The 12,220-nt window shown below is 53.3% G+C and overlaps 1 protein-coding gene across 1 annotated transcript in view; it reads right to left on the bottom strand.

Annotated features, from left to right (window-relative positions):
• The window catches only part of USH1C (USH1 protein network component harmonin), a 45,849-nt gene that overhangs the window by 19,817 nt on the left and 13,812 nt on the right, over window positions 1–12,220 (bottom strand). The window contains 11 exon segments of the mRNA XM_078058366.1: window positions 1,207–1,256; window positions 5,495–5,619; window positions 5,979–6,044; window positions 7,096–7,238; window positions 7,547–7,603; window positions 7,769–7,828; window positions 8,763–8,847; window positions 10,570–10,664; window positions 10,979–11,036; window positions 11,244–11,268; window positions 11,404–11,512. Coding sequence (XP_077914492.1) covers window positions 1,207–1,256; window positions 5,495–5,619; window positions 5,979–6,044; window positions 7,096–7,238; window positions 7,547–7,603; window positions 7,769–7,828; window positions 8,763–8,847; window positions 10,570–10,664; window positions 10,979–11,036; window positions 11,244–11,268; window positions 11,404–11,512 — 873 coding nt within the window.

Below are 12,220 nucleotides of genomic sequence, written 5' to 3'. Positions count from 1 at the left end.
TTCCAGTAAAATCTTGCGTGTGCGCGCGGGTATGTGTGCGTGCTGTCCTCTCTAGGTGAGTTCTAATAGAGACAGTGCATAGAGGAGAATTAGAGATCTAACCCAATGAGACATCCGAAGCCACAGAGTCAGGCTGTAGGATGAAAAAGACGTCTTCTGAGACTGGGTCCTTTCTGAGACCATGGCAGTGTGGAAAGGAATCCCCGTGGTGCTCTGTCCTAAGTTGATTCGGTGTCATATAAATCATGATTTGTGTTCCTAGGTAAAGACATCAACCTCTGTCAGGAATAATATTGCCATCTATTATTTTAACAGTATTGTGTTGGAGGAAGGGGGTAGCTGTTTCCGGAACATCAGGTATTCCCATTTTACAGGCAAGGAGAAGCTACATATCATCAAGGTCACCCAGCTGCTACTGCTGTGGTTTCCAGGGGAACCGACATCCCTTGAGAAAGACCCGGTCGAGTGATAACACCTAAATGAGTTCACCCAGATTTATGCTAATGCCTGATTTCCAAATGCCAAGTCCTTTCAAATATCCAATCTACAGATACTAACAGCGGCGTTTTCATAATCAAATGCCAAAGTGATTTGGAAAGAAAAAGGACGAGAGTCTTAGGGGCCTGGAGATGCAGTAATAAGATTTAGAGAGAAAATTCAAGGCCCCAGAGACCAGAAAAATGTATTATCCTGGCACATGTAGATAATTCCAGGAGAGGGTTGGGATTGGTGTGGCTCTTCGTCTCAACTCGAGGCAGCAAATCCCTGCCTGGCAGCCAGTATCTGCCTGGCACGGCTGGTCTTGTAACCAGTGCCGTGTATACCCAGCCTGATACGCCACTGTCTGCCCGTGGCTTCTGGTCTTGGCCTCTGGTTCTAGTTGACAGAGGAACAAAGTAGAAGCTTCCTGCCATGGCCCTGCCCCTGCCCTGTGCCTCCTGGGGCTGATGCTGATCCAGACGGTGCCGGAATGCTACCAGGGCGGGTCTCGCCCCCCGAATCCTTTCCCCCCTGACAATGCTTCTGTGACAGAGCCCGGGCCTTTGACGTCAGCCTGACAGGGAGGCGTGGACAGGGTCAGCCCTCCAAGTGAACGGGTCAGGTCACACGGGTTAGAGTTCACAGGAAAAGAAACAAGGCTTGGAAAGGCCAAAACCCACAGCAAACTCAGTGGCACATGGCATAGCACTCAGCCTCGCATCCTACCTTGCGGATGGTCGGGAATTTGCCGTCGTAACGATAAAACCACCCAAAGGCTATAAGAACACAGAGAACAAGGAGATGAGCCGCAGTTCCGCTCAGCCAGGGCGTCCACAGGCGGCAGCCCAGAGTCGGGACCTTAGGGAGCACGTCGGTCTGTGAGACGAACAACAGCACTGGAGGACTCGACAGGAGGATCGCACCCTCGGTCTGACTCTCCACTCACCTGGCCTCACCTGGGTTACAGAGCAGGCCCCAGGCTTGCCTGAGAAGGGCCCTGCCAACCTGCTTCTCCCCGGGACACTGGCTTCAGAAGTCAGTGCCAGAAAACCAGAGACAGCCCTTCTGGGAGGATGAGCTTTTCTGTTGCAGTTTGCGAACGCAGAGCCCTGCTCAGAGAGAACGGGGCCACTCCTGACTGACAGCTAGTCCCTCCAGCCAAGGAACAGCTCGAGACAAAAGCAAGCCTGGGGCTCTGCCTAGAACTGCTGTCACCCAGAACAACACTGCCTTGTCTCGTGGTGCAGCCCACGTGCTCCCCTGTCGATGTTGAGAGAGAAGGCAATGACCGGGGTCGGCTCTGGAAAAGGCAGCTCAGGCTGCAGCGGGCAGAGCCGCCCCCAGAAAAGCCAGATCAGCAGGGCACCAGCCCCTTGCTTTCCCCAGGCCACAGCATGACACGGAAACACCTCAAACCTCAAGCTCCCTGGGCCAGCAGTGATCCCTTAAATAATCACCCACCCTGACCAGCCTGAGTTCTAGAATAGGATCTTGAAAGCCTTCTGCGGGATCAAGCACTACCCACTTACTTGCTGGATCTCAGGGATATCTAGGGAGTCCTGAGGGAGAGGCCAGAGCAGCGAAGGAAGAACCTGGGCTCGGGCAGTACTTAAATATTCGAAACACCGGTTCAGTTGTTTCAGTGTGCATCAGCGGACGTTTCAGCCCGGTCACCAGGCCCGTCCTCAGGTTTTGCGTGCAGTTCTTGGACTAAGCTGGGCTTGCAGGAGCTTTGCACCCTCCCGTGGTCCCCACCACGTGCTGGCCGCTTAGAGCTGGATGTCTTGCAGGGCTAGCAGGAGGCGGCGGGCAGGGCAAGCAGAGCAGCAAGGCTAGGGAACAAAGCGGGGGCTGCAAACCTGCTCTCCCTGCTCCTCCGTGCCTCCATCCGGGTCGTCTGCTGGCTCAAGCTCAGGCTCCACTCCCTGATCAGCTACCCAGGAAAAGAGGAGGAAGCTGGTGAACCAAGCGGGGCTCGGGAGACCAAGAGGCCAGAGGTGCTTCCCAGGAGCCTAATGACCTATGGCCAGCTTCCTCTACGGGAACGGTGAGGTAAGGGGCAGGAAAGGGGTTCAGATACCCAGGTCACTCTGGGATGGTGCGTGCAGTGTTTGCAACCTCGGTAGCTTTAGTTTTCCTATCTGTAAAACAGGGGCCTCTGATCTGACAGTCAAGTGAGAAACCTTTTGCAGGGCATTCCGTTGACACTTGGGAAGTGAGGGACAGAGGATGGGAATATCTGAGTATTATACATGTTTGGTGCCAAGGGCTTACGATGGAAGAACAGGTCCTCCTGGCTGCTTCTTACCGCCTTGGGAACTCTGGGTTCCTGGGGGATGTCAGAGCTATGTGGGCAAGGTTGGGGATCCAGAGGAGGTGAGGAGATTCCGAAGAGTAAAGGGGAGACATGTGGTAAGGAACACATGAATTTTGACAGCACGTGGAGACTAGCAAATCATCCATTCCCGTGGCTTCCAACCTGGACTTTGGCCTCCCTAGGATTGTGGAAGGGAGTGTAGGAGTCTGCTGTGAGCTGCTTATTAATATTTCAAATATTAATTAGAAGAACTTGCCCATTCATCTATGAAAAGGCTGTAAGTTAAGTTCCTTTGCTTTTGGCTCAGTTTATGTTTACTCAACAGTGAAACATTGATGCTTTCTTGCAAGCAAGGATGACTACTTAATAAAACAATAGGAAAACAAATGACTAATTAATGGTGTGATAGGGAAAACCTCAACTTCTAAACCATGGGGTCTATTGGAGGTGGAGGCTAATTGATTGGGTCCTTGATGGAGAGAAAAACCTAGAAATATCTTATTTAAAACCTCTTCATCTCCCAAGGCTCCTTCCAGCTCTAGGATCCTTAATAACCCCCCTCCCTCACTGCTGGGGCTAAAGAAAGCTCTTCTGGGGGCCTCTTGACAATCTGTCCTGGCTCAGCAGAATGTTGGAGTTCTGCTGGGTCGTCAATGGGGAGGCAGGCCGTGCCCCTGGGACAGGTGGTGGTGAGAGGAGCAGCAAGTGCCACCCACATCTTAACCAACTGAGCCACCCAGGCGCCCCAGTGCCACCCACATCTTTAGGATGAGGGGCTTCCTTTTCCAGGCAAGAGATGCCCCACATTCTTTCTCGTCTGTTCAAAAATGTGTGGTCCACCCCTCACAGGCACAAACCCCCAAGGCAGGTAAACCCTATTGGCTACCTGGGCCCCCGAGCTGAAGAGTGGCCAGGGAGGAGGTGGTGGTGACCTGGTCCCTCCTGGCCCAGCACAACAGGGACTGTTCCAGCCTCCCAGGGATGGGGAGAGAGGCAGGAACTGAGCTGGCTCGGAGGCCTTCCTGCATTTCCTGACTTACTTCCAAACGAGATGAAGTTGCCGGTGCATGTGGAGATGGATGGAGCTGCCCCGGCTCAGGCAGGCAGGCTTGGGACATCAATCCCATGCTTCATACATTCCCTTAGAAAACATTTATATCTTCAAGCAAAGGGAGAGTTCTTACTCCTTTTATTCAAGAAGATTGATTTGGTTTAAGAGCACTAAATAAAGAGCTAGCTAGAGAAAGGGTTTTTATTTTTTATAGTTCCTGAGAGGGTGTGTTTGCTCTGAAGCCAAGACCCAATTTCTAGAAAGGTACTAAATTGACTGGGATTACTTTCACAAGAAGCAATTAAAATCGATTTCTCTCCTTCTGAAGCTCCTGTTTCACTCATAAGAGCAAATTAGCTCCCTGTCTAAAACACAGATTATTCACCAGGAATTTAGCTCTGGGCACATCCTCAGCTAATACCAAATGTCAGGGGGGGTGGGATGGAGGCTGATGAGAGCTTGCTTTGTCCTTCAGAGAAGACCCGGAGATGGCACCCTGCCCCAGTGCCAGGAAGGAATGCGCTAGCAGATGTCTGTCCCACACCCAGGGAGGGGTGAAATGGAACCATCCAGATGCCCTGCCCAACCTCTTCGTTGACCCAAGTGGCCTGTGTTGGCAAGATGATGTCCCTCTAGGGCTCGGGGCCAGAGTTGTCCAGACCCCATCGCAAGACCCCGAATGGCTGCGACAGAGCAGAGATGGGGATTCTTGGTTCTTAGGTGTAGATTCACCCCATCTCTAGAGGTTCCCAGATCAGCTGAGTACTATCAGCTGAAGTAGAACTGGCCCTTTGTCACATAAAGTGAGGGTAAGGCTCAATCCGGAATCCTGGACTTGTGGTCGCTATGGCCCCCAAGCTACCTTGCTTGGCTTCCTACCACCAGCCCACTGGGGCAGCACAGAGCTTGAGCCCCCACTTTGCCCTGGTGGTGTGAGCTGCCCCGCGAAGAGACATCCGGGCAGTTGGGTTGACAGGGGAGCAGGTGGTGGAGGCCCACCCTGAAACTGGAGGTAAGAACCCGGGACAGGTGAAGAAAGGAGGTGCTAAGGGCGGAGGGTGCTGAGGGGGATGGCCGCAGTGTGGGCCCCGGAGGGGTCTCAGTCCTCTCCCGGACTCCATCCTTAAAGGGCTGTGACCCTAGTGCACACACAGGGATGCAGGTGGCAGGGGTGCCTCGGGTAAGCTCTCCCCACAGTCACCCATCAGCCTTGGACCACCAGAGTCCTCGCCAACATGAGCGCTTCCCCACTTTCTGGCGGCCGTTGCACCCAGCTCTGACTCAGAACCAGGGAGGATGTGGACACCACACCCAGCAAACCGAGATGATGATCCCAGGAGCTGCTCGCTTTTGCCACAGCTCTCCATTCCCTGATCAGAGCCCAAGGGCATGGGGAGAGGTCCACCTGCCCGAGTCTGTGTCGTGGGGGAGAGCCTGGCCCCGGGGACAAGGGGGCAGACAGATCCCACCCACCCCAGGACCCTGGCACAAGGCTGCCCCTCCAGGAAGAAAATGCAGCCCAGGGAGCCACGGGCTCTTCACCTGGGGAGGCGGTGGTGAGTAGAGGAAGACCAGCATCTCTGTCTACAGACTCCCCAAACCCCCTGCCCCAGAAGAAGCCCCCTCCCCCGGCACACGATACGTACACTTAGGCTTGTGAAGGGGTCCTGGGTGCACTTCGGCGGTGATGGTTTTAGGTGAGAGCAGCTGTTCCTTTGAGCCCCAGTCTTCTTCCCACTGCTTCTTAAACTTCTCCTCCTCTTCTATAATCCTGAAATAAGATCCTCATGCCTGTTATCGGGGTCAGGACTTATGCAGGCCCACCATCTGCCTATTGGGAAACCCTACGCAGCCTGGGGAGAGGCCACACGGCTCTAGCTGTGGTGAAGAAAACACAGACCCTGGTACTTGTATTCTACAGCGAGTGGGAATGCCAGCCTGGGGATGACAAGACCGTTTTCCAGTTACCGCAACACGATGGGCTTTCCTAGGTCTACGGAATGGCTACAAATAAAGGAGGATCCACCAGGGGACAAGAGGGCCAGGCAAAGCGGGCCTGGAGGTGGCCTCTGGCCCACCACAATCCCCACACAGACAGGTGTGTGCAGACATGTGGACCCGGACACTCACTGTTCCATCTCCTTCCTGTATCTTTCATTCTCCTCTGCTGCCTTCTGGGCAATTTCCTTTTTCCTTCTGAAACACAAATTCAGATTGGCATGTTGGAGTCCATGCGAGAGAAGTTAACTCTTCTTGTAGCTAATTCCTGATTTGAAAAAGGTTTAAAATCTTTCTTCCAGGCTCCCTTCCAAGGATGCCTGGACCAGATTTGGATGCCGGGGAAGCAGGTCCAACAAAATCCGGGCGCTGGGCTCTGGTGTGGTTTCGTCTGGCACTGCTGAGCAGAGATTCTGGGCTGCCAGGGATGGGAGGCAGATCAACGCATGCCCCACTCTGTATGTCCACCTCCAAACACTTAGATGAAGTGACTGAGGATAGGCAGGGCCTGGCTGGAGAGAGGTCCTTCGGGAGGAGGGCCCCAGACCCATGTAGTCAGGGCTGCTGGTCAGGGCCAGGCCAATGGGCAGAAGTACCACCAGGGCTGGTTCTCCAGGCTAATTTTGTGATGGGGAAGAGGCAAAGATCCTATCCACCTTCCTTTCCCAAATTCTTTTTACATTCCTAGGATGTATCTGGCTTTGGACTTTGACAGTAGGTTTTTTTTTTTTTCCTGTGTGTGAATTGCTCACTACATTTATTTTCTCAGTCCATCATCTCAACCAACCCCGGGAAGAGGGGGCCTTATTACCACGGACAGGTGTGAATCCCAGCTTGGCCATACGTGACTTGGTTCACAAGTGGCTTAACCTGTCTGAGTTAAGACCTCTCAGTCTCCTCACCTGTAAAACGAGTTAAGACCACCTATCCTCCTGAACTATTGTGGGGATTAAGTAAAACATAAACAAGGCCCTGATACGATGTCAGCCACATGACCGACGCTGAACAAATTTAGCTACTGCTAGCAGCATCCTCATTTTCCGTACTCCTGGGTCTCGGAAGTCAGGGGCTCTCCTCAGCTACAAGGGAAGAGCTTGGCGGTCTGGAGGCAAGGGGTGGATGCAGCGACCACCACTGAACCTATGTGATCTGAGGACAGGCCTCGGTGGTGGTGGGGGGGCAGGATGAAGCCGGCCCAGGACACCCCGGGGGGAGGGGGAGGGGCTCTGGGGGGCCACACGCCACTCACTGTCGCTCCATCTCCTGCTGCTCCTGGAGGATCTTGTCGGACTCCACTGCCAGCCGCTTCTGCATGAGAAGCTCCTGCCGCTGGAGCTCCCGCTGCCGTGCCTCCTCCAGCCGCTCCCGGTCTGTCAGGAACAGCTCCCGGCCCTCGGGGAGCGAAAAGAGGCCCCTTGCTCAGCATCCCGGGGAACCTGGGCACCACTAGCACAGCCCTGGGGACCGAGATGCAGGCTGTCTTCTTATCACCACGGCCCCCGTCAGGCACTGTGGCGCCTGTGGTCTCTGGGCAAGCTCCTCCGGGCTGGGCAGAGAGCTCTCCCTCCGCTCCGTCAGAGCTTCAGGAATGGAGACCCTCTGGCCTTTTCCAGGAGTGTGCGGCAGACAGCGGGGGTCTGAATGGCTGGGGCTGGAGGTCAGGGGTTCGGGGGCCCCCTACCACATCATCCTGGACTTACGGCCCCAGCTACGACGGAGATGGTCAGACTGCGGCTGCTCTTCAGCACGTGCACGGCCTGGGGGGGGGGAGGCAAGCGGGCAGTTGGCTGAAGCCTGACAGACCGGAGCAGTCGAGGCCTCTAGAGAGCATGGATGGTCTCAGACCCCGCGGCAGGGGGAGGCGCAAGAGAAGTGAAGGGCAGACAGGATACCAGCCAGCAGCTGAAGACCCCGCATCTCACCTCCTTGTGGTCCAAGCTGGAGAAGTCGATGCCGTTGACTTCGACAATCTGGTCCCCAGTCTGGTGGAGAAATGGAGAGGGATCAGCGTGTTTACACTATCTGTAAACCCACTCATCCGCAGGAAGGGCTTCCCCTGACGGCCAGGGTCAGACGTTGAGTCTTCAAGTGGCTGCACCTCAACTCTTCCCGATGAACACAGCAGTTAGAAAGCTTAGGATCCTCTCAGGGTGCCTCTACCTCAAATCTCTTCTATCAACTGTCAACTATTATACCCTTAGAGGTTCATTCCTTTGGCTTAATTTATGACATTTGCTTTTAAAACCCAGTTTGCAGACACAGGAGCCTTTGGGTTTCTCATATAGCAGAGGCTGTGCTGAGCCATAATAATAATTTGTATACTACCTAGCATTCGTCGATCCCTTACTGTGTGCCAGGCACAGCGTGAAGCGTATGTATGAATTCATTTAATCCACACAATGACCCTAGCAGGAAGGCTATTGCCCCCATTTCATAGGAGAGGAAACCGAAGCACAGAAACAGGAGTAACTTGTCCAGAGTAGAGAGTAAGAGTTCTGGCTCTAGCACCAGACCACCTAGGTTTGAGTCCCAGCCCTATCACCCTAGGTACATGATCTTGGAAAAATCACACACTTTTTGCAGGTCTCCGTTTCTCCATCTGTAAAATGAGGATAATGACAGTACCTAATTCTCAGCGTCTTTATAAATTTTAAAGAGCTTAGAATAATGTCCTACCCAGTAAACACTCAGTGAATGTCAATTATTATTACTACATTCCCAAGCTCAGGACCAAAGGCTCTCAGGGCTGAAGAAGACTGTGGAAAGGTCAAAGGTGGAGCTTTCCCTTGGGGGTAGGTAGGAATCATCAGCCAGTGGCCGCTGAGAGAGGCCCTGTGCAGGAAGGCCCATGCCTCTGTCACTATGTGATCATCGTCTGACCTGTCACCCCACTGGGGCCATCCCAGGGTCGCTCACCTCCAACCCCACCTCGGCAGACAGGGAGCCAGGCTTCACGTGGCTGATAAAGATACCGGGCTTCTGGACGGGCCCACTGGAAATGCTGTGGAAGAGATGGGAAAAGCAGGTGAGGCTCTGCTCATCTCTGCAGCATTGTTCATTCTCAATGTCCCGTCCCCTCTACCTGCGTGTCCCGTGCTCTGGCCCCTCAGGATCCAGGTCACCCACGAGGCTCAGTTACCCGTGGTGCTCTGTTGGTTACCTGTCCAGCCTCATTTCCCTGTGGCAACAGCCACAAAAAAACTATTTGTCATTCCCCGATACCCAATCCCTCACCCGATATATGGCACATGCTGTTTCTTCTCTCTTCCTAGCACTTTCCTAGTCATTCCTTAAGACTCAAATGCTATCCCTTCTACAAGGTTCTCACCATACTCTTTATTCTATCCCAAGCCTCAGCTAGTTGCTCCCTCCTCAGTGCTCCCAAGATACCTCCACCAAGGAGGGCATTTGTACTGTATTTTCCCCTCCCACACCTGTGGCAGGCATCACTAATCGATCACAGCACTCTTTTCCACCAAACCTAGATACAGCCTGAGAGTTCTTTTCAAAGCACAGTCAACCCTTGAACAACCTGGGTTAGAACTGCATGGGTCCACTTATACGTGGATTTCTTAAAATACAGTGCTGTAAATGTATCTTCTCTTCCTTATGATTTTCTTAACAACAGTTTCTTTTCCCTAGCTTACTTTACTGTAAGAATATAGTATATAATATGTAAAACACAAAATATGTGTGAAGCAACTGTCTATGTTATCGGTAAGGCTTCCGGGCAACGGTAGGCTATTAGTAGTTAAATTTGGGGGGAGTCAAAAGTTATGCAGGGATTTTGGACGCTGCAAGGGGTCAGCACCCCTGACCCCTGCATTATTCAAGGGTCAACTGCAGTACTCCAGGCAGCCACCACTAATTGATTAGAAATAGCACAGGACGGGAGACCGACCTGCCATCTCTGAAACAAGCCGAACATAACTCCATCAGAGTCCTTGCCATCTGTTACAGTCTCTGCTGTAACTATTCAGTGGCTGGCTTCCACGTTCACTACCTTCTAGAGTGTAATCTCTTAGGAAGGAGGGACTTTTTTTTTTATCACTGATGCTTGGCAGAAAAGTGTTGAATACATGTAAATGAATGGAAATAATATGAAAAACTTACATAATAATAGCTAATGTTTGGCAGCTGCTTACTACCTACTAAGCACTAAGCTGGTCCTTTACTTCTGTCATTTCATCCCTCCTCACAACAACTGGTTTTGCGGGTGTTCTCATCCCCAATTTATAGGGGGGGAAACTAGGCTCAGAGTGGCTAAGTGACTAGTCCGAGGTTCTAGAGCTCATAGGTGGCAGAGCAGGGGTTGGAACCTAGATCTATAACTGTAGCACCTGTGTGCTTATTAATAAGAACACCCCATGTGGCCCGATGCCTGTTTGCAATTCCCTGGCTGCCACTTCAGGAAGCCCACAAGGTAATAAATGACAAGGGAACTATAACAGAGATGACCGGCTGGACAGGTTCCTTTTGCAGTGACTTGAGGGCCCACCGAAGGAACATGGCTCTGCCTTTGGGCCTCAGTTTCCTCATCTGTACAATGGGCCTGTTGGAGCTGTCCCTCTGGCCATAGAGGGCTGTTGTGAAGCTCAGGGAAGAAATCAGGCTCCGAGAAGTGTGATCTCCTCAGAAGCAGCAAGGAGAAAGGGGAGAGGTGTTAGGGGTCTACTGGGGTCTACTGGCCAGGAGCGAGCCTCAGGGCATGCCTGCCACCCACCTGCAGCCAAGGCCTCGGGATCCTACCAGGCTGATGAAGACCTTCTTCTCCTTGTTTTCCCGACTGCCAGGGAAGCCCAGGCTACTCCGCCCTCCCTGGAGGAAGGATGGGATACGGGTCACTCGGTGTCCACATGTATACAAGTGGCCTCTTGACTTCATAAAGCCCTTTAGAGCAAGCACTGCTGTCCCCACATAAGACTGCTCACCATTATGTCCCTTGGGGGTTTGTCTGCACCAGCTGGGCCTGGCTGAGGGCCCACCACCCTCAGGGACATTCCGGATGCCCTGGGGGCCTGTCAGAAGCCCCTGAACGCACATCTCTGGGGCAAGTCCTCCCTTTGGGACGGGCTGTCCCTCCTTGAAGACAACCCCATCCAGACTGCATCACAGGTGGCCCTGGCCCTTACCCCGGATTCTGACACAAACTGGTCCACATACTGCCATTTGAGGGGTTCATCAGGAGAGCTGGGGGGAAGGGAAAGGAGAAGATCAGGGTCATTAGAGAGAGATGTCTGAGGAGCCAGGCTCCAAATCCCGATCTGCGCATCTGGAGCCTCCAGCTACCACTGGCCTGGGAGCAGGGCTGGCCTGGCTGAAGCCAGACCCCACAGCCGATCCCAGGACCCTGAGCCCACAGCGAAGAGCCTGTCTGCAGAGAAGGGTCCTGCTTACCTCTTCACAGGAATCAGGCCAATATCTGTGGGAGAAAGGCATGGGGGTTAAGGACGGCTCCTCTGCCCTCCCTTCCTCCCCCAGGAGCTAGGGACCCCACTGCCTACCCCACCCTAGCCCACCCCTCCTTCAGTGCCCCGTGCCCTCTGGCCTCACTCACGTCTCACTTTGATGGACACAGTCTTCTTGGTGCGGATGAGATTGATGACCTCCTCGTGGGTGCAGGAGGAGATGGAATATCCATTGATCCGGACGATCTCATCCCCAACCTTGGCCACAGACAGAGGGAATGAGCACCAGGTTGAGGGGGCATCCGGCAGCTGGACAAGCTTGCCACCAGATGCTCTGGGCGTGCTCTCCAGGAAAAGGGACGATGACCATGCCTTCCCTCAGAAGAAACCTTGGGATATTTCCTAGTACCTTGTTATAACCAACCCACTCTCCATCAGCCTGAGCAGTCCCATGGTAGTGACACGTCCAAGCAGGCTTTCTGGCCCATTTTGCAGATGGGGGATCCAACATGGGAGACGAGAGCCACAGAGAGTGGGTAGCAGAGCTGGGACTAGAACTTGGGACTCTGTCCCCTCACTCCAGTGTCCCCTTTACCCCACTGTGTCACCACCAGGTTCTGGAACCCATGCAAAGGGCAACCCTTCACCTAGATTCAAGCAGCTCTCCCGTGGCCTTTGTCCCACCCCGCCCCAAGGAGCAGGCTCTCCTGTCCTTGTTAATCACCGAAACACCATAACTGAGTCAGGGTGAGGAACTTCCACGGTTCCTGACTCAAGTTCACATCACTGGCGCACACACAATTTCTTTCTTTCCACTCTATGGACGCTCAGGGGACATTTTAACTCTGCCACAGCCCTGACCTCTGAATTCCAATGCTGGGAGTAAGCAAAGAACAGTGAATAAACACAAGGCTTTGGCATCAGATGACCTGGATTCAAACCCCTGCTTCTATTCTTTTTTTTTTT

Source organism: Halichoerus grypus, chromosome 11, assembly GCF_964656455.1.
Source record: "Halichoerus grypus chromosome 11, mHalGry1.hap1.1, whole genome shotgun sequence".
Taxonomy (NCBI): domain Eukaryota; kingdom Metazoa; phylum Chordata; class Mammalia; order Carnivora; family Phocidae; genus Halichoerus; species Halichoerus grypus.
The sequence above is the reverse complement of the archived record's forward strand: the minus strand, read 5'-3'. Positions and strand labels throughout refer to the sequence as shown.